The following is a 20,831-nucleotide window of genomic DNA, read 5'->3' as shown; positions in this document are numbered from 1 at the left end:
TGGAGTCCAGAAGTCTGAAATCAGGGTACCTGCAGGGCCATGTTCCTGCTGAAGGGACTAGAGAAGAATCTGTCCTTGCCTTTTCCAGCTTCTGGTGGTTGCTGGCAATACTTGGTGTTCCGTGGCTTGTAGACTCATTACTCCAGTCTCTGCCTTCATCTTCACATGGAGTTCTCTATGTATCCCTCTGTGTCTTCACTTGGCTTTCCTATGAGGCCAACAGTCATTGGATTTAGGGCCCACACTAATCCAGTATGACCTCATCTTAACTAATTACATCTGCAAAAGTATGTCCAAATAAGGTTACATTCTAAGGTTCTGGGAGGACAGGAATATGTGGGGGACACTATTCAACCTTGTACAGTTACAGTAAGAATATATATTATTTCTCACCTTTGTTTCTGTTCTGTTTATCCAGTAGATTGTAAAGACTTCCTAATAAAGCAAGAAGTTAAGATTTTGCACAGAGCCTTTAAAAGATTTTGTACTATCATACACTAAAACTTTGTTACTTTCCCAATGTAGTATAAAATTATAATACTAGGTAGTACATTTTCCATCTATTAGGGGTAAAAAGAAATGTTATAATTTTGGGTTTTGCTACCTTTTAAAAATGCTTTTTCTCTCTCTTTTTTTTAAGGACTGCAGCATTCAAGAAAAAATACATTTAGAGATGCGAATACGAGAAGGGGTATGGAAACTCCTTTCTCTGAGCACTCAGAAAGACCAGATTTTGCATGCAGTTAAGAATCTCATGGTGTGCAATGCTCGAATAATGGCTTACACATTGGAGCTGCAGAAATTAGAAGAGCAGATTGCAAATCCAATTGGAAGATGGTTAGTGACATTGTTTACCTATGGCTTTTAATGTACTTAAATATTTACATTAAAAACATCATATAGGGCTTGCCTGGTGGCGCAGTGGTTGAGAGTTCGCCTGCCGATGCAGGGGACACGGGTTCGTGCCCCGGTCCGGGAAGATCCCACATGCCGCGGAGCAGCTGGGCCCATGAGCCATGGCCGCTGAGCCTGCGCGTCCGGAGCCTGTGTTCCTCAAGGGGAGAGGCCACAATAGTGAGAGGCCTGCATATCGCAAAAAACCCCCCCCAAAAAACGAAAAAAACACCACCATATAATTTAACCTGAAATGTCAAATCATCAAAGCTTTTAAAAATTACACTGAAGTAGCCTCTGATATCATAAACATTTTTAAGTAGGGCTCAGAGTAAACGTACTATTAAGGCAGCAGTTTTTACTGGCCAGTTTTGTTGTGTTCAGTACTTCCAGATTGTAAAATGAAGTGGTTAAGAAGCAAGGAGTGAGGAAATATTTTAAGAAGGAGGACTAAGACTGATATCTGAGTGTATAGAAATGTAAATTAAAAAAAAAAAACTAATTGCTTAAAAATAAACTGATAAAAAGATACTAGCTGAGAGTAATGGAAACTTAGAAATTGAAATGAGTGGGCAGCAAAATTAAAGATATAAATGGAATTAAAGCTATGAATGGGATTAAAGCTATGAATAGACTTAAAGATATGAATGGAAGGGAACTTAAAAATCTGGTAACACATTCCTTTCATATGTTGAGTGTAAGTTCCAGAGAGGCAAGTGACTTACTCAAGGACACTTGAGTGACACTAGTGACGCTAGAACACTAGTGAGTGTTCTAACTAGTGACAGAAGCTAATGAGAGGTTACTTACCATTTGCTAAGTAACTTCTGGTCCTTGTTCTCTCTGTCACTACATGCTGCCTTTTTGGATCAGGTCTAGATTTTGTGTATGAAATTTACATCCTATCCTACTTACAATGCCAAGTCTTATTTGGACCTTAGGATTGACTCGATTTAGTGGCTAGATATTGGTTTCCTTTTTAATATAAATGGTTTCACATTATTCATTGTTGATCAGTCTTAAAGCTGTAACACTAATTAAAAGTTTCTTTTTAGACATTAGTGGCCATTGATTGGGCTGTTCATGGTACACCTCCATGAAATTCTTGAAAAGTAAGGTAAAAACACAGGTCAGAGAAAGAGATTTTTGTAAATATAGAATATTGATGAAATCGTATAGTAAACACTTATGTACGAAGTGGCTAATATTTATTAGCTTTATTCCCTTGGGATAGCTGTTTAATCTCTTTGTGCCTTATTTCCTTCATTACAGTTGACATAATAATATTTACATTTTGAAAATTAAGATGATATATATTAAAAACCTAATAATACCTTTTATGTAATTAGTACTCAACGTATGTCAAACAATTTTCACTATTATTTATCCCTGGCATTATAAAATGAAATTATTCCAGTATCATAATCCAGGAAAATACTTTTCAGATACACATACACTGGACTAAGGCAGTGCTTCACCAGCTGTGTCAAATATATTACTTAGAGTAGATGATTTTGTATCACAAGATATGCAAAGCCAACGAATAAATATGGCGTATCTTTTTATAGCATGAATTTTTAAGATAAAGCATTAGGAATTTAGGATTGTGGCATGGTTTTGGATTATGCTACTCATCGGGATACATGTTCCTTCTCCCCAGCCTTTATAACAATGTGTTGTCAAGGGGCGGGACTGTTAAAGTGGAAGAATTTTAGAAGCACTGGTTTAAGTACAGTGTGGGACTAAACACTCAATATTATATCATTTCTCACAGTTATATGGAATGTTCCTCCGGGAATCATGTCTACCCTTCATATTCATGTTCTTCAAGTATAACGAATTGTGAACTGGCCATTTTCTTTAACAACTTTCCTCCAACTTTCCTGAAGTTGCTGATTTGGAAAAATGTTAAATAAGCTTAATTCCTGTTGGATTTATGTAACAAAGATAAGAAAAAATACCTGGGACTCTCAACTGAAGATGTGTACAATTTTCAGTTTCTTTACTGATTATCTTTGATAGATGAAAATAGCTTTGATGCTATATTTGTTTTATATTTGAACATTTATATTTGTTCATCACTCCTTGCCTCCGTTAATTATTGAATTATTTCTTTAAAAAATCTGAATATTCTATATGAATTATTTTGTTTACAACTTCATTTTGTTATGTGCAGATATAACCTGAGGTTACTGATCAAACGTAACTGGAAATTATAGTACTTTCCTTCTTACTACATAAAAATGATCTAAAGATAAAAGAGAATCCCATGATAGTTTTTTTAGTTCCTTGAAGAAAGTTATGTAAATTATGCCATTTGATTAGTCAATCCAATATTTATTGAATATCTACTACTTGTAGAACACTTATTTAGTATTGTGCCACTGTATCCAAATTCAAAGAACAGAATTTGTCGAAATGTGAGTATGTTTGTATATTCAGCAGTCAAATACCTTACCTTTAGAGACTCAGTGGTCTGTTCCTTAGCTTGGTTTTGAGGGTCTTTAAGATAGAAAAGTGCTCCACTTTTACTTTGCTACCAGAATTAAAATAGCATTTTAACGAGCCTCCTGCCTACCACTAGTCTACCTTCTCTAAAATTTTATGATAAAATGTAAAAAAAATTAATACCGACAATACATCTAGACTCTTTCAAAGAAGAATCAAATCAGTATGAAATGGTAGAATCGAGGAGGGTCTAATGGAAGAATTGGGTCTGAATCTTCCAGATCATAAAGGGTGGGTAGAGTTTGGTTTGTTGAGTAGAAAGAAAGCAGATTAAAAGTAAGAAAAATAGCAAAACAAAAGCTTAGGGTGAAAAATGAGCATGAATTCCAGAACATTGAAGAGATGTGTTTGGTTGAGGCTGAAGGTCAAGCCAAAGTTGAAAAGGAGGTGGGTAGCAAAATTCAAGGAAGTTTACAATGACATCAGGTTAACTGGTATTAACTGACAGCCTTTCCAGGTGCCAGATACTGTGCTAGGGTTTCACAAATACCACATCACAAACTGAGAGAGGTATAAACCTCTTTATTAAAGATTTGGGAACAGGAACTTGGAAAATATTAGATAACTGTTTCAAAGGGCACACAGTGACTCTGTGACTAGGATGTGAACCCGAACGACTTAAAAGCCTGAGCCTTGCTTAACCCTCCCCAGAGAAGCCCATGTATTTTGTACTACCCCAAGTTGCCCTGTTAAGTTGTTATAGGACTTTACATTTATTTCATTGTTTATCTTTTACCATTTTATTTTCAGTAAGAAAGAGGCATGATAAAATGGGTGTTTAAGAAGGTTATCTGGCAGTAGAGTATTGAAAAGGATGGTGAGACAAAATAATTGAAATAATAAATTTTTAGGGAAAATATTTAAGAACAGGCAGATAGAGAAGTGATCAAATAAGTAACTTTTGATGAGATAAATGAGATAAAAACTAGTGCATGAGTTTTGGGTTATTTTAATAGATATTTACTCAAGGTCCTCTTGATACAGTAACAACCATTCTGCAAACAGTTTCACTTATTTCTCAATTTATTATGAGTTTATTAAAGTAAGCAAATAGTCTTACTTCATTTTACAGCCTGTTTAAACTGGGGTTCCAGGAAAGAGTTAAGCCCTAATGCCCCAAGACATGCATTGTATACAATGACTTAACTTCCGTGTATTTAGAATACTACTAGTTTGGTACCATTCTTGGGAGAATTGAGAAAATAGTCATTCTCTGGTTTAGTTGAGGAACCCCACTTGAGAAATCAGTGATATAGTCATATCATTTATTCTTTTTTTAACCACCTATCTGAGAATATTGGTAATTGGTTAAATGTTCCATTACCATAATGTTCTAATAATGTAACAGAAGCTTTGTTCTCCTTAAATGTATGTAATTATGAAACACCTTCTGGTATACTATCTATTTTTTACATCTAAATATGCGAACGATACCCAGGTTTGTGTAAAATTCATAATAGAGTTGTGTAAAATTCATAATTATGAAACACCTTCTGGTACACTATTTTTTACATCTAAATATGCGAAAGATACCCAGGTTTGTGTAAAATTCATAATAGAGTCAGGGTGACTCAAAAAAAAAAGTAGAATATGGAAAGTTTTCTAGGTTGAGTAGACAGTAGCTAGTGAGGGTATGGAGTGGAGCACGGACAGCTGACTGCCTTATTAGTTCAAAGGGTAGGATTACTTGGTTACAGCAGTCTGTCAGTATGCTAGTCTTTTAAGTGGTAAATGAGACTATCTCCCTGCCTTTTCCCTGCATGTTATAGCCATATATACCTACTTAAAAGACTTGCTTATATTGGTCCACTTCTTAAAAAACAGCTAATGGTTTCCATTTACTAAAATTCCTTAGGTAGGCATCGCATTCCAGGATCTTCGTGGTCTGATCTCAAACTACTTTCATAGTAGTTTACAAATTAGTTCTTAACTTTCTACTTTACAGATTTATTTCAGCCAAATGCTTGATCTGTATCCCGAAAACAGTTCTTGAATTTTTCTGTCTCCAGTGCTTTTGCTTATACCGATGTGCCCTATCTTCCATTCCCATTTCATAAGACCTCTTTTGCTCTGCAATACCCTACTTGCATCATCAAAGTTTCCTTTGAAATTGTATTCAGAAAAAGATCATTTCTTCCTTTATGCTCATAGTAAGGACTCAAAAAATGATTATTTGCCTCCTTTTAGTTCTAGTAGCATCTGAACCATGAATATCTCACTGTAGTATACTATACTCTAATATTCTATATTCCATTTATGAGCATGTATTATCAATTAAATTATAAACTTTTAGGGGCAGGGACAATGTTGGTTCTTACTTATTAGATGAAGAAATAAAGATGATATCACCACTCATTTCATACGGTCATTTTTGAGGATTTAGTGGCTGGAGCTTGGAGGCAACTCAACTAATGTTGATTCTTTTCTCTTTCTTCTTTGTATCCCCAGAACACCTAACAGTGCTATATAACTATTTAAGAACAATTTAATTTGTGCTTCATAACGTTTTGCCTCCTCCTCCCTTCCATGTGTATGATGAGCAAATAGGGCTTATAATTTAATAACAGTTAATTATATGGCAGTTACTCATTTTTCTTCTTGTTACTTTCTTCCATGTTCTTAGGTTCTTCCTGTTTTTGTTGGCCTCTGTGCTTGACATGTTCCAGATTATCATTTACTATTTTCTACTTCGTTCACTTTTTTAAAACCAACTTTTTATTATGAAATTTCATATGTAAAAAGTTTAAGAATAGTATAGACGTCATGTATATTCTCCACCTGGAAGGACCAGTTAATAGTTTGCCATATATGTTCATCCACTCTCCTTCTCTATCTTGGTACTCATACACACAGACACATACTCACACACATATGCATGCATGCATGTACACACATACACATTTTTCTTCTTCTGTGTTGAACCATTTGAAAATAAGTTGCAGACAACATGGCATGTATATCTCAGTAGTTCAGCGTATATCTTCTAAAAACAAGAACATTCTCCTATATAACCAAAATATGGTTATCATATATAAAATATTGACAGTAATTGCATAATCATCCACTAATATTCAGTCCATATTCAATTATACCTAGTTGTCAAAAGAAAATTCTTTATAGTTCCTTTTCCAAAACCAGAATTCAGTCAAGATTCATTTGGTTATGTTTCTTTAATCATTTTACCTTTATCTAAAAACTCCTTGCCATTGATGCTTTGAAGAGTCTAGACTTTTAAAAATATCCTTTAAAAATATTCTGCACTGTATATTTGTCTATTTAGGGGAGGGAAGAATTTCTGCTCTACCCCTCTTGGTTCTTTTGACCGGTCTAATAATTAAATAGGTACAAGACAGATTAATAGGAGAAAAACAAATTTAATTTCGTACATATGGTGGTCCCATAGGTATAAGACTCAAGAGGTGACCAAAGCATGTTGTTTATACACCTTTTTAGACGAAGAGTAAATTATTTGTGAAGATTTGACAAAACAAAAGGGTTTGGGCTTGGAGTAGCAAATTAATGAAGAAGTAATAAAGTTTGTTTATACAGCTTCCCCTGCCCCAAACTCTGTATCTCTGGTAATAAGGATGCCCTCCATCCTCCAGCATAGGGAGGATATCTTCCCATGGGAGCTTTGTTTCCTGCTTTCAGGGGAACAAGGGAGGGTTAGGGTGTTCTTCTTGCATGGGCTGTTTCTCAAGTGACTTGATTTCATTTTATTTTTAATAAATTTATTTATTTATTTATTTTTGGCTGCGTTGGGTCTTTGTTGCTGCACGCGGGCTTTCTCTAGTTGCGGCAAGCAGGGGCTGTTCTTCATTGTGGTGCACAGGCTTCTCATTGCGGTGGCTTCTCTTGTTGCGGAGCACAGGCTGCAGGCACGTGGGCTTCAGTAGTTGTGGCACGCGGGCTCAGTAGTTGTGGCTCACGGGCTTAGTTGCACCGCGGCATGTGGGATCTTCCCGGACCAGGGCTTGAGCCCGTGTCCCCTACATTGGCAGGAGGATTCTTTACCAGTGCACCACCAGGAAAGTCCTCTCAAGTGACTTTAATTCAAAATAGTCAACATTCCACATTGGCATATTTTGGGGTGGCCTCCCACAAACCCCATCATCTAATTGTTTCTTTTGGTATTATTGAACCTTTTCTCACATTCCCTGTTTTTGCTGTAACTGGAAGTTGGATCAGACTTAATCAGACTCAGGTTAAACATTTTTTTTGCAAGAATTTTTCTTGGTTAGGTTGGGTACTGTATATGCTGCCAGTGTGGTACGATGTGATGTTTGTTTTTAACCGCTCTAAATGATGCTGAGTTTGATCCCTTGGTTTAGATGGCAGTTGCCACATTTCTCCTCTGTGATATAATGGTTCTCCCTTTGCAATTCATAAGTAACCTTTGGGCTATTATATTGGGGCTAGGAGAATATTCTGTTATCCAACAAGCTTTCACTTAATGACTGTATCCATTTATGATCCTTGCCTAAATTATTAGGGCTTTACAAGACAGTGATTATCTAATTCTATTATTTTTCTATACTTTTTAGCTAATATTCTTCTGTAAGGAAGGCCATTCCTCTTCTTTCTCTCTCCGTAGATTTGTGGATTTTTATTTATTCAATGTTTTATCATTTATAGTCATTAATCATTTTGATAGATTAAATTTTCCTAATTTTGTTCAATGGAAGTTCCGTCAAACTGGCTTCTTTTTTCTTTTGACCTGCTTCTATATAAGTCTTTAAGAACTTTCTTACTTTCCGGCCCAAAAGGTGACCCAGGCTTGCCTTGTATTTTCTGTGCCTTAGACCTAGAGTCGGCCATTTCTCTAATGACTCCTGATTGCCTTTAATGGTGAATAGTACTTTGAAACCAAGATGTGGGCACTAGGTGTGCTCATTGTTATTGGGGATCACTTCTTTTAGGCCTTGAAAAGGACATAGCTATGGGAAAGACTTTTTTAAAAATCATGAGTTTATATTGATATTTATAGGCTTTGTTTTCTTGAATCACTTTATATTTGTATCTCTTTTTCTTATGCTGAAAATCTTAATTGCTAACCAACAGTAATATATTTCCTTATTTGTTTTATATGTTTCTTATTTGTTTTATACTATGATTATATAAAATAGTTTCATAATTATAGTACCAATATGATTGCTGACATAAACCTACCTGGGCAAGTTCAAGATGTCCTTGTAGTTCTTTTCCAATGTACAGAAATTATGGAAACTTTCCAATATACAGAAAAGTTGAAAGAATTGTACAGTGAAGACTGATATATCCATCACCTAGAGTCTGCAGTTAATATTTTACTATATTGACTTTATCCTATATCCTTTTATTTATCTGTCAATTCATCTTATTTTTTATGATGCAGTTCAAAGAAAGTTCCTTTTTGTGAGTGTGTATGTGTGTATACATACAAATATACATACATTCTTGTGGATAAAGGGTTAGGAGACTATGTTTAAAAGTTACTTAAAATGATCTTTTTCTCTCTGTATGGTTATGTTATCAGTTTCATAAACAGTCATTTGTTACTTGTGTCAGTTTGGGGTTGCCTTTTTTTCCCTCTTTGAATAAATCATGCTTTCTGGATATGTTGTATTTCTTTTTCCCCAAAGCTGGATTAGTAGTACCTGCCTCTGTCCCCACTTCAAGAGGCAGCCACTGTTCTGCTTTTTTTTCCCCCACCATATGTTTTGCCTATTCTAGAACTTAATACAAATGGAATTGTCCAGTGTGTACCCTATCCGTTTCATCAGCATAATACTTTTGAGATTCTTCAGGTAGCTAGCATGTATCAGTGATTTGTTCCTCTTTATTGGTAAGTAATATTTCACTGTATGAATATACCATGGTGCTACTTCTTTCCTCTGGGGTTGACTTTTCTCTAATTTCTTCCTGGTTTTGGTTGCTTGCCAGTCCCTTCAGGTAGTTGTTTTTTAATAATTTTTCCATATTTTATATTGTTTTCTATGGGAGAATTTCTCTGATATGAGCTATTCCAACATTACCAGAAGATAAATTCATTTTGTTGCATCTTGAGCAAATAAATTTTTAGTTTTTTCTACTTTATGAAATATTTTGAAATTTTCTTTCTGACTTAATATGGTCAGTTTTCATGACTGTCATGGGCTTTTGAAGTTATATTTCATTTTTCAGAGTATGAAGTTCGATATGTATATATATATTTATATATATGCAAAAGATTTATGTTATTGATTATGTTTTTATCTTTTGACCAGTTGAACTATCTTGGACTGAAAGAGATAAGTTAAGATTTTTGTTATTAAGGTTTTGCTGTCTTACCCTTGTATATCCTGTACTTAATGTTTTATGAAACATTTGGTACTTTAGTACTTGTTATATATTTATTGCCAATTGCAGCCTTTAGCATTATAAAAGTGTCCTTTTGTTGTTGTTGTCCTATAATGCTTTTGGATCTGAGTTCTACAGTTTCCTGATAACAAGATCATATACCCTGATTTCTTATTGTTTGCATTTGTTTGGTGTATCTTTGCCCATCTCTTTAGTTTATTAGCCTTTATGAATTGTTTGGTTGAAGGTGTGTTTCTTGTATTCATCCCAGAGTTCGGTTTTACATTATGAGCCTATCTGAAAATCCTTTTACTAGAGGAGTTAAGCATACTTACATATATATTACTGATATATTTGGTTTCAGCTTTGTCATATGTTCTTTTATGTTATGTTAACTTACGTGTATTATAATTATAACTTGTCTTTTACCCTGTGGTCTGTTTTCTTTTTTTAAAATATTAATTTATTTATTTTTGGCTGTGTTGGGTCTTTGTTGCTGTGCGTGGGCTTTCTGTAGTTGCGGCGAGCGGGGGTACTCTTTGTTGCGGTGCATGGGCTCCTCATTGCAGTGGCTTCTCTTGTTGCGGAGCATGGGCCCTATCTAGGCACGTGGGCTTCAGTAGGTGTGGCTCGCAGGCTCTAGGGCGCAGGCTCAGTAGCTGTGACACATGGGCTTAGTTGCTCCGCGGCATGTGGGGTCTTCGTGGACCAGGGCTTGAACCTGTGTCCCCTGCATTGGCAGACGGATTCTTAACCACTGTGCAACCAGGGAAGCCTGGTCTGTTTTCTTTATTTAATTTAAGAAGAGTTTTATTGGTCATAGAAGTTACTAGAACTTTATATTTATAAACTATATACTGATAACTTTATAATGACCTTAGTTCTTTTTTTCTTAGGCTTTTCCTATTTTGTTTTTCTGCTTTAAATGATATCATTTTGTTTCCACTTACTATTTTCTGTGTAGAAATCAATGAACTTATTCTATTTTCCCATGTCTTCCTTCTCTACCTTTCTTTTTTTTTTTAGGGTTGTATTTCTCCTTTGGTAGGTGGATAGTGTTTACATACTAATCTTGTACTTGTAACTTCACCTCTGTTTTAGTCTTTGATCTGCAATTAAATATATATAATGTTCACTACCTGTCCTTTTGTTGTACTTTCCAAAATTATCTCTTGTTTAGAGGAAACTCATGAGCTAGTAGATTCCACAACCTGAGTGCAGTTTTCTTCACATTCTTGCATGTTTAAAGTGCTTTTCTTTAGTGTTGGTACCTAAAGTGCAGCTTGGCTGGATACAAAATCCTTGGCCAACACTTTCTTTCCTTGAGCTTCTTGAATACCTTGCTCCATTGTTGTCGTGTTATCAACAAATCTAATGTCTAATTTTTTTTTCCTTTGTTGACTGATTTTTTTTCCCTGTAAATGACTTGATCTTTTTATCTGGAAGCTGAAAGATATTTTCTTTATCTTAAAGGCTGGTAATTTTACTGGAATGTGACTATGGCTGAGCATTTTAGCTCATTTAGTGCCTTTTAAATATGTAGATTCAGTTCTTTTATTTTCAGGTTTTCCTGGAATTAAAGCCTCCAGAAAACATTAATTCTGTCCTATCTCATTATTTTATTTTTCTTATGTAAGGACTCCAGTTGCACACAAGTTGGATCTTCTTTGCCTGTCTTCTATGTCTTTCACTTTTTCTTTGATGTTTTTAAACTCTTTATTTTATTTTTGTTCTTTTGGTTCTTTGGGTTCTCATCCACTGTGTCCCTTAGTGTACTTTCAGTTTTATATTTTTGTCCTTGGGCACCTTGTATTTACTCTTCATTTTAGAGATGATTTAATTTTTTCCAGCTTCTTTCCTTGTTCTCTTATTTTTTTTCTTCTTTTTGCATTATTTACCTGCTCTTTATCCTTTACTAATGTGAGGTGTTAGATTTCAGATTCATGGTTTCTCTCATGTTTGCAATAGCTACTTAGCTACACTTAATTTATTTTGGAGTATCGTTGTTAACTTGTTTGTTATTGTATATTTTTTGGAAAGTTTTTGGTGGGGTATTTTTATCAGCTGAAGCATTCTGATTCTTTCTACTTTCACTTTATAATAGCTTTCTATGGGTGTTTGGATCCTTTTTTGTTGTTGTTCCTAATGAAACAAAATGAAATACGTAGGATATAGCATTTTCCTGGGCCAAGTGATGGTGGTGGGGAGGGGGTTGGGTAAAAAGGCTTACTTGGTTTCTTAGTTCAAGAGTGTTTTCTATTATTGGAACTATGAAAAGTAGTTTCTTTAATAAATGGTTCCTTTCGGGATGTTGGTTGGTTGGTTTTCTGATACTTTGATACTGGTTTGTTTCTTAGGGTTTTTAACTTAAGCTGCTTTCTCCTTCTTCTCCTCTTCCTCCTCCCCCTCCCTGTCCCTCTCCCCTCCTCCTCCTCCCTTTTTTTTTTCATGGCCAAGTCTTCAAAGGATACCTCCCCTATTGCATGTCTGTCTTCTCCACAAGACTAACAACTTCTGAACCAGAATTATTTTGGAGCCCCTACCAGTGCTGTGGTAGCACTGGTTTTATATCCATTCTCTTTTCTTATGATCTTCTAGAGGAGATCATAAGTTGATCTTATTTGCGTTTTGCAATACCAGACTCTTTACTTGTGTAAGGCCTCCAGGAACTGGTTTTAATGTTTTCAGTTGTCAATTTCCTCTCTTACATGTAAATTGAAGTTTGTGATAGTCTCTTTTCTAGTTATGCTGTCAGTGTGGGCTGTAGATGATTTTGCTTTCCTTGTTGACGTGAAACCTTTTGTAGGATTTCCTGGAGAGATTCCAGTTTAGGTGGCTACCATTATTTTACACAAACTGGAAAGTCATACTCTGATCACTTTAACAAATGATTTAGTGCCTCTTCCACATAAGCTCCAAGTTAATACTGAAGCCAAAAATACAAACACTCACAAAGTAATCCTAGTATTTATGTAGCATTTCTAAGAATGATTCAGAATACATTAAAAATATTATTGCATTCAGTAGCTATGAGGTAAGTAGGTACTTCCTGCATTTTACAGATGAGGTTGCTGAGGCTAAGAGGTTAACAGCAACTCATTAACCAGTTATTGATGGATAAGAGTCACACCTAAGACTTTAGTCTAAATCTACTGCTTGCTCTACCAAAAAGACATATCCTATTTTACTTCATTTAGTATTCACTAAGTCTTTACTGAATGCCTTAGAATGTACTGGGCTGTATACCAGGCACTGGTGATTGAGCAGTGAACAGAATAGACAAAAAAATCCCTATTCTTGCAGAGCTTACATTTTAGCAATAATATTCTCCTCTGCCCCAACCCACTAGTCTGTCTCTTGCCTTAACTTCTTAAAACTGTATTTGGCTTTGTGAAAATAATACTAGTCAAAGACATTTATAGTACCTAATTTTAGGTATCATTCACCATAATTCTGATTTTAATAATGCCACAAAAACTAGCTTCTCATACTCCAATTGCCTAGTTTAATTGCTTATATACTACAATATAAACAAAAATAAAAATGTGGGTTGCCAGTGAAAATTATGTACTCCTGGTATTTCTACAATAAAACATGGTATAGTTAAGACATTAATTATTTTATTTTTTTAAACTTTATATTGTTTGGTATCTGTTGAAAAGAGGTTGTTGTCTCAAGGTTTGAAGTAGAAAACTCATCTTCCCAGCTTAACATAGTTATGAAGGTATTAATTTTATACCACATAGTTTTAGGATGGTTTAAAAGTCCACATTAAGCATTTCTGTGTGTTTTAGTTTTCACTTATTTGCACAAGAGGTGAAGAATTTTATAACCTGCTTTGAAATAATAGAATAGTATTTAGAATTCTTCTAAATGCTTTGTTAATATAAAATTCTTTCATCATTATGTTATTTCTCATTGTATCTTGTTAATTCTGGAAAAGAAATGCTATTTTAAATTCCCATACGGAACAACATAAAATAGGATAATATGTATTTACTTGGCCAATTTTAATACAGATTTTTGAGCAACAAAGTGGCTGATTGGCACCCTCTGTTGGTCATTTTATTTACCTACAGGCAGAAATATAAGTTAATAAAACAAAGTTAAAACTTTGTCTTATATATTTTTATCTCTATCTTTTAAATTACAAGTCTTACCAAAATAATGCTCTAAACTGGGTTCATAAGAATAAGGTACAAAAAAAAAGAATAAGGTACACTATTATTTAGCTGTGCTTTTGTCTGAATGATTTTGTGGTTATTTGCTTTTTCCTCAGACTGGCTCTCTAACTGTAGCATTTAGAATTGACATTAACATTGCAGATTTTAAAACAACTATTGATTTAACTGTAGCAAACTATTAGCTACAGTAGCACATTATTAAACAGATAATGTTTAACAATTTATTGTCAATTTGGATTAATTAGAAAAACATCACATTTTAGCACCCTAAATAGCAGTTGAGTTATTTGAAATGAAAATAATTCAAGCTTCTGAAACATGAGTCTGGATTACTTTAGTTCATTTCTCAATTTTTTAAAGAAAGAATCATTCTGTAAGATTATATGGTTAATTGGATTTATATTATAATTTGATAATATTTGTATATAATAAGTTTGTTGACAGGTCCTGAAAATGCCTATGCAAGTAATTTTATACTTATAGGGGAGAAAGCTATACTCTGCCAGGTGGTTGAATAGTTTGGAGGGGAAAAATTTTTTTGGTAAATGTTCAGCAAGTTTGCTTTTGGTGATTCTAGTATTTTAGAATTTCACTTGTCTGCCAAAGCCTCAAGTTTAATCCAATTTAATAATGCCTAATGGATTTCAATTTTAACATAATTTATGACCTATTCCATAATACTCAAGTTACTCACTGAATTAGAGCTTCCTTGTATTTTTTCACTGAAATAAATATTTTAAGAATTTATATTATGCATTGCTCATATAGAACGTGTTTTTAGAAGTATTACAAATGCCAACCAACTGTATTTATATTGTATTTCTTGTACCAATTTGAGGAAATTGAGATTTGTGTTTGGTTTCTAGTGGGCCTTTCAGTATATTATTTTCACCATAACATAGTAGACTATTCAATTGAATTTTTCACTCTGATGAATTAATAAGCCAGCTAAAATTCTCCAACGTGACAAACTGAACTTGAGTATAAAATACCGAACTTGACTCTTTTTAAAATTTATGATTCAACAAAACATTATTTTGAAATAATGAGTACTTTTATTTTTCACTGAGTGAATTTCCTTTTAACTTAAATACCAGTGTGACCATAAGGTAATTAGATAGGATCCTGAAAATTTATGGCTTTAAGTCTACAACATTACTTTAGTTACACCTAGTGCTTGATTCTGTAAATACCATATAAATGTCCCATATAAGCTTATCGACTTCAATACATCAGTAAATTCTTTTTGCTCCTTTGGAATATATTTCACCTGTAATACTTATGTGCTTAATCCACTAAGAGAGTAAAAAAAGGTGGGATGATGTATTTTGTTTTCAAATTTGGATGCATGATAATGAATATATATGCAATCTTTTTAACAAGGCTACTGAAATGTGTTAAGGTGTGTCACTCTCCTGAAACTTAGTTAGATACACTTCAAACTCCCACCCAATCTTTCTCCAAAAGCCCTTTTAGAATCAGAACAGTATTCAAATGAAAAGTTTCTATCTTACCACGTATTTGAAGTACCTAGTTAAATTAACTGGCAGTTAATTGGCTAACCAAATCAAATAGAGGCCAAAAAAGAGTGCAAAGAAGAATACTCCTGGATACATTGCTCTAGAAATGGAATGCTAATCTCTAAATGCAGGTTATTAGGAAATAGGATATTGGATAACTATTCAGAGGTGGGATTGATTTGGTCTAATAGAAGATAACTATTTTGAAAAAAAATTTTTTTTAATATTTAAGTATTTATTTATTTGGTTGTGTCGGGTCTTAGTTGCAGCTCGTGGGCTCCAGTTGCAGCTCATGGGCTCCTTAGTTGCAGCTCATGGGCTCCTTTGTTGCGGCTCACCAGCTTCTTAGTTGTGGTACGTGGGCTCCTTAGTTGTGGCATGCAAACTCTTAGTTGTGGCATGCACGTGGGATCCAGTTCCCATACCAGGGATCGAACCCAGGCCCCCTGCATTGGGAGCATGGAGTGTTAACCACTGCACCACCAGGGAAGTCCCTGAAAAAATTTTTTATGATAATAGTATAGTCTACAGTCAGAACTGGAAGTGTCTTATATCCCAAGAATTTCCTTTGAGACCTTTTCTATTGTCATGATAATATTTTCCTCTCCACATTTTATTCTCTCTAGAGGGCTACTCCCTTCCTTTGCCAACTTAGTTCATTTATTGTTTCAGTGTATGCTTAGCTTTTTAGAACTTCAAGGAAATGAAATATGATATTACCACACATGAATATGTAGCAGAGAGTAATTTTTTAAATATTTGTTAGATTTTTTAAGGATAAGATACTCTTGGGCAGCATGTTCATGGTTGGGAAGTTCATTAACTTTTTCAGGCAACTATAATCTGGTAAGCTAGAAATATAATTTATGAAATGGTGATGCAAGGTATTATACTTCCTAGGACCTGTACAAATATTGCACATCTTGTTTTTAAATGTAAGAAGTCACAAAAGCCTTTCATTGTAGAGTAAGCCATTATATAATCGTCAGGGAATGTAAAGCTTGTATGAAAAAAATCAAAGATAATGGCTCTATATATTTCTTTTAAAGCCAGCTACTGTTGACTAAACATCATAAAGTTTGAGTCAAATAGTTTATGTTAACTGGAAGTCATTATTATTCAAGGATGTGTTTATTTTTAATATTTAGGCATTTGTGAAAGTTCGTTAAAACAATTGCTTATTAGAGAAGATCCTTTTTTTCATTAGGGTTTTTTTTCTTTTGACAGTGATGTGAATTTTGAAAGTAAAGCACGAACAGCATGTAAGGGAAAGATTGCCATATCAGGTATGCTATATTGGATCATTTTTCTATTGCTGAATAAATTCTATAAAGTAACTTCCTAGAGTTAGTGGGGCTTTTTAATTCCCTATGTCCATTTTCTTTTTTCATTTTATTTTGCATACCTCTATCAGAATATTTGTTCTAAAACACTGTTTTCATCATTATGCTCTACATTTGTATAGAATTTTACAATTGAGAAAACTGTTTCATGTATATTACATATATTATGAAGTTTTCTCTTCACTGCAACACTGTGTAATAGGTAGGGTAGTTTCCTTTTTCTATAGACTCAGAGGTTAAATGACTTTGGTTGAGCTGGGCTGCAAACTCAATTCTTTTGACTCCCCATTCCGTTTTTGCTCAGAAGTTTCAATACTGTGTTTAATGTTTGTCTACTCCAGAATTTCCATGAGGGTTGGAACCTTGTTTGCTTTGTTCATCACTATATACCCAGGAGCTGACACAGTGCTTGTACGTAGTTATCACTCAGTGAATATTGATTGGATGGATGACTACACTCCATTGCCCATAGGATAGAGACTAGACTTCCCCCTAGAGTTTTCTATTCCCAAATATTTTTCTAGTCATATCTTCCACTACTCCTATACATAAGCTGTCTGCTTTAGCGAGACATTTCTCTCCCTGTTCTGTCAACACACCCCATGTTCCTAATACCCAGTTAGCTCTTGAAATAACTATATTATCTTCAGGATCTATTTGCTCATCTATAAAGCCTTCCCTGTTCCCTGCTAGAAATGTTTTTCCCTTCTGTAATTCTTAATGCAGTTAGGAGACACTTTACCACTAGATGGCACTTATGCTGTGTTGTCTCAGTTTCTCCAAAGTGTTAAGGAAGCTAAAGACAATGGCTTGGAGATGCCACAGATTGAAGTGAATAAATACATGGCTGACTCATGTGTATACTAGTTAGATAATGTACCTTTTATAAATATTATCTCATTGGTACGTTTTGGAAACAACAGACCTCCAGCGGTCCTTAAATAATAACTAGTTTGTTTCATTGGCTAAAAGCCTCAGGGAGGCTGCTGCTGTATTTCAGGCCCTCTTACCCAAGGAACTGTTTGGTTGTGTTTTTTTTTTTTTCCCAAGGAACTGTTTTTAAAAATGTCTTCATGTTAAAAATTCTCCTACAGGAAGGATATACCTGAATTTTACATATGAAATAATTGTCCTAAATCAGAGGAATTACCCTCAGCAAAAATTCTTCAGAAAAATATCTGAGCTATATATAAAAATCCATTGCTTGTTTTATAGTTATTTATATTTATGTTTTCATCTTTCCAATTATGAATGGAATAAAACATGTTTTATATCTTATTTATCCTTTTGATGCCAAGCATAGCACTTTTACATATTAGTTGTTCACTATGTTCAATACATTTTAATGTGAAAAAACAAAATATTATAGATCTTTAAAGGGGGTTTTCTAAAAATACTTAAACATAATCCTCCATTCCTTGCTTCTGGTGTAGTGCCACTCAGTACACAAATGAGAGGTGTTAAATTGCTGTTGAAGACTGAATGCCATGATAAAGTTAGCCTCTACTGTCATTTCATAATAGTTTATTGACTGCAGCAATCATGAAATTAGCATTAACTCTCCATTTAGAAGAGTGTTTAAATAAAAACATTTAGAGAAAAAACTATTTTCTTGACCATGAATACTCGAGTATAGAAATTAAACTTATTTCTGCATGTGTTTCTTCTTTTTAAAAGATAATTTTAAATTAAATTAAGGAGCCAAAAGTCTCAGAAAATGGGATACATGTGCAATTTGTTTACATCTTTGCTTAGGCTTAATTATATCTTGTCTGTATATTTGTGAAAGATAAAAACAAAGAACATTAAAAACTAATTCACCTTTATAAATCCATTTTCTTTTGACATGGGAATGAAAATGTGACTTTTGTTTTGATCAAAATGAATATTTGCAACAAAGTTTCATAATGTTTCTGAGATTACATTGATTTCCAGGAGATACCTGGGATTTCTATTTCTAGCTTCACCACTCACTGGCCAGATCTTTATAAAAGTAAAAAGAATAATTGAGGTTTATCCCGATTGTTTCTGCTCAACACCAAATAATTGCATATGGTAATTGTCTCAGCCTATTCACTAACTACTAATTCGATGACTAAAGCCAAATCAGTTCACAAAGTACCTCGGTTTTCACTTTTGAAAACGATAGACTTCTAGGACCTGATAGCATCAAGTTAGCGATCCTATTATGGCTCTTTCACTTTACCATTAAAGTGTCAATTAAGACATTAAAAAAAAGACAAAGGTAAGAGTACTGTAAATTAAAACTGAGTCAACCATTTGCAAGAAGCTGGAAGGAATTTCTACTCTTCGAGAGTGAATTTTAAAATGTAGCTAATGAGTTACACATCTTTTGCCATCTGAACAGTACGTGACCACCTGGGAAATAGATAAGAAATGTCCACCTTCTCCTCTTGAGGATCTGACATAGCTAGGCATGGGAAAGAGCAAGACTGACCAATAGGCCATGGTTGTACAGCAACCATGTAAGTAAGGGTCCATGTTCCTTCCAAGATAGTGTAAATAGTTAATACCACCCTACTAGAAAAAGAATAGCTGTGAAAAAGAACAGTTGTGAACTGCAGTGAGTCAGCAATTCTGGTCAAGCAAGAAGCAGGCCCTTTGACAGGACATCAGCCAAGTCATAATTATAAAACAATAAAGGTGAGCCCATTAAAATCAAGAACAAAATAGCAATGTCTATTATATTAATATTACAACAGAGTTTTAGAAATTTTAGCTAAAATAGTAAGAATGAAAGATGAAACTACTGAAAATAAATAGATAAATTGAGTACTATTTGAAGATAATAGATTGCGGACCTAGAAAATATAAGGAAATTTACTGAAACATTGTTTGAATTAATAAAGAATTCAGTAAAAGTGGCTAGATTCAAGATATATACATAAAAAGTTGTAGCTGCTCTCAACACCAGCAAGAACGAGTTACAGTAAAAGCAGCAAAAAACAAAAACATTAAATACCACATGAATAACCTTAATAAAAATATGAGGGTAACTGTATTATGCTACTCTATGTAAATAGCATATTGTAAAGTTAACAGTTCCCAAGTTACTTTGGATACTAGAATTCTAATAAAACATTGGAGGGGGAATTTTGACACATTATTTCTAAGATTTACTTAAAGAAATTAGCAAGAGAGAATAAAATGTTTTTGGAAGGACATATTTCTGACAGATGGTAAAGTATATTATAATGTTTCAGTGGTTATGATGGTATGGTATTGGTATCAGGATAGATAACGATTCAATTAGATCTATAAAGCATATAGCCAAGGAAAGAACACTTACTCAGAACGGCATATATGATAAAGATGGCGTCATTCAATCAGTGAAGAAGAGAAGGCCTATTAAATATATAAATGGAGCTAGAACTGTTTTTATAAGAAGAATATGTTTACCTCACATACTCAAAAATCTTACAAATATTAAATAATTTTTTAAGATTCATTCATTCGTTTATTTGGGCTGCATTGGGTCTTCATTGCCACGTGAGCTTTCTTTAGTTGCGGCGAGGGGGGGTTATTTGTTGTTGCCGTGCGTGGGCTTCTCATTGTGATGGCTTCTCTTGTTGTGGAGCACGGGCTCTAGGCTCACGGGCTTCAGTAGTTGTGGCACACAGGCTCAGTAGTTGTGGCTCACAGGCTCTAGAGCACGGGCTCAGTAGTTGTGGCTTGCAGGCTCTAGAGCGCAGGCTCAGTAGTTGTGGCGCCTGGGCTTAGTTGCTCTGCGGCATGTGGGATCTTCCTAGACCAGGGCTCGAACCCGTGTCCCCTGCCTCGGCAGGCAGATTCTGAATCACTGCGCCACCAGGGAAGTCCCTAAATAATTAATTTTTAAAAGTACAAACCATAAATATATTTTTAAAAAGAACAAGAAAAATGGGCCATGGATACAAACATATTCACTGAACTGGCCAGTAAGTTTATTAACATTTTTCTTAGTCAAGAAAATGCAAATGTCCAGTGGCTAAGACTCCATGTTCCCAATACCTGCCTTTGATCCCTGGTCAGGGAACTAGATCCCACATGCCACAACTAGAGAT

The 20,831-nt window shown here is 34.5% G+C and overlaps 1 protein-coding gene across 1 annotated transcript in view; it reads left to right on the top strand.

The window, feature by feature from the left end:
• Positions 1-20,831, top strand: part of RTKN2 (rhotekin 2) — a 77,362-nt gene that overhangs the window by 5,894 nt on the left and 50,637 nt on the right. The window contains exons 2-3 of the mRNA XM_060126310.1: positions 641-837; positions 16,652-16,710. Coding sequence (XP_059982293.1) covers positions 641-837; positions 16,652-16,710 — 256 coding nt within the window. The remainder of the gene's footprint in view (positions 1-640; positions 838-16,651; positions 16,711-20,831) is intronic.

The sequence above is a fragment of the Lagenorhynchus albirostris genome, chromosome 16 (assembly GCF_949774975.1).
Source record: "Lagenorhynchus albirostris chromosome 16, mLagAlb1.1, whole genome shotgun sequence".
In the NCBI taxonomy this organism is placed as follows: Eukaryota; Metazoa; Chordata; class Mammalia; order Artiodactyla; family Delphinidae; genus Lagenorhynchus; species Lagenorhynchus albirostris.
Note: the sequence above shows the minus strand (reverse complement) of the source record. Positions and strands in the feature narration are given on the sequence as shown.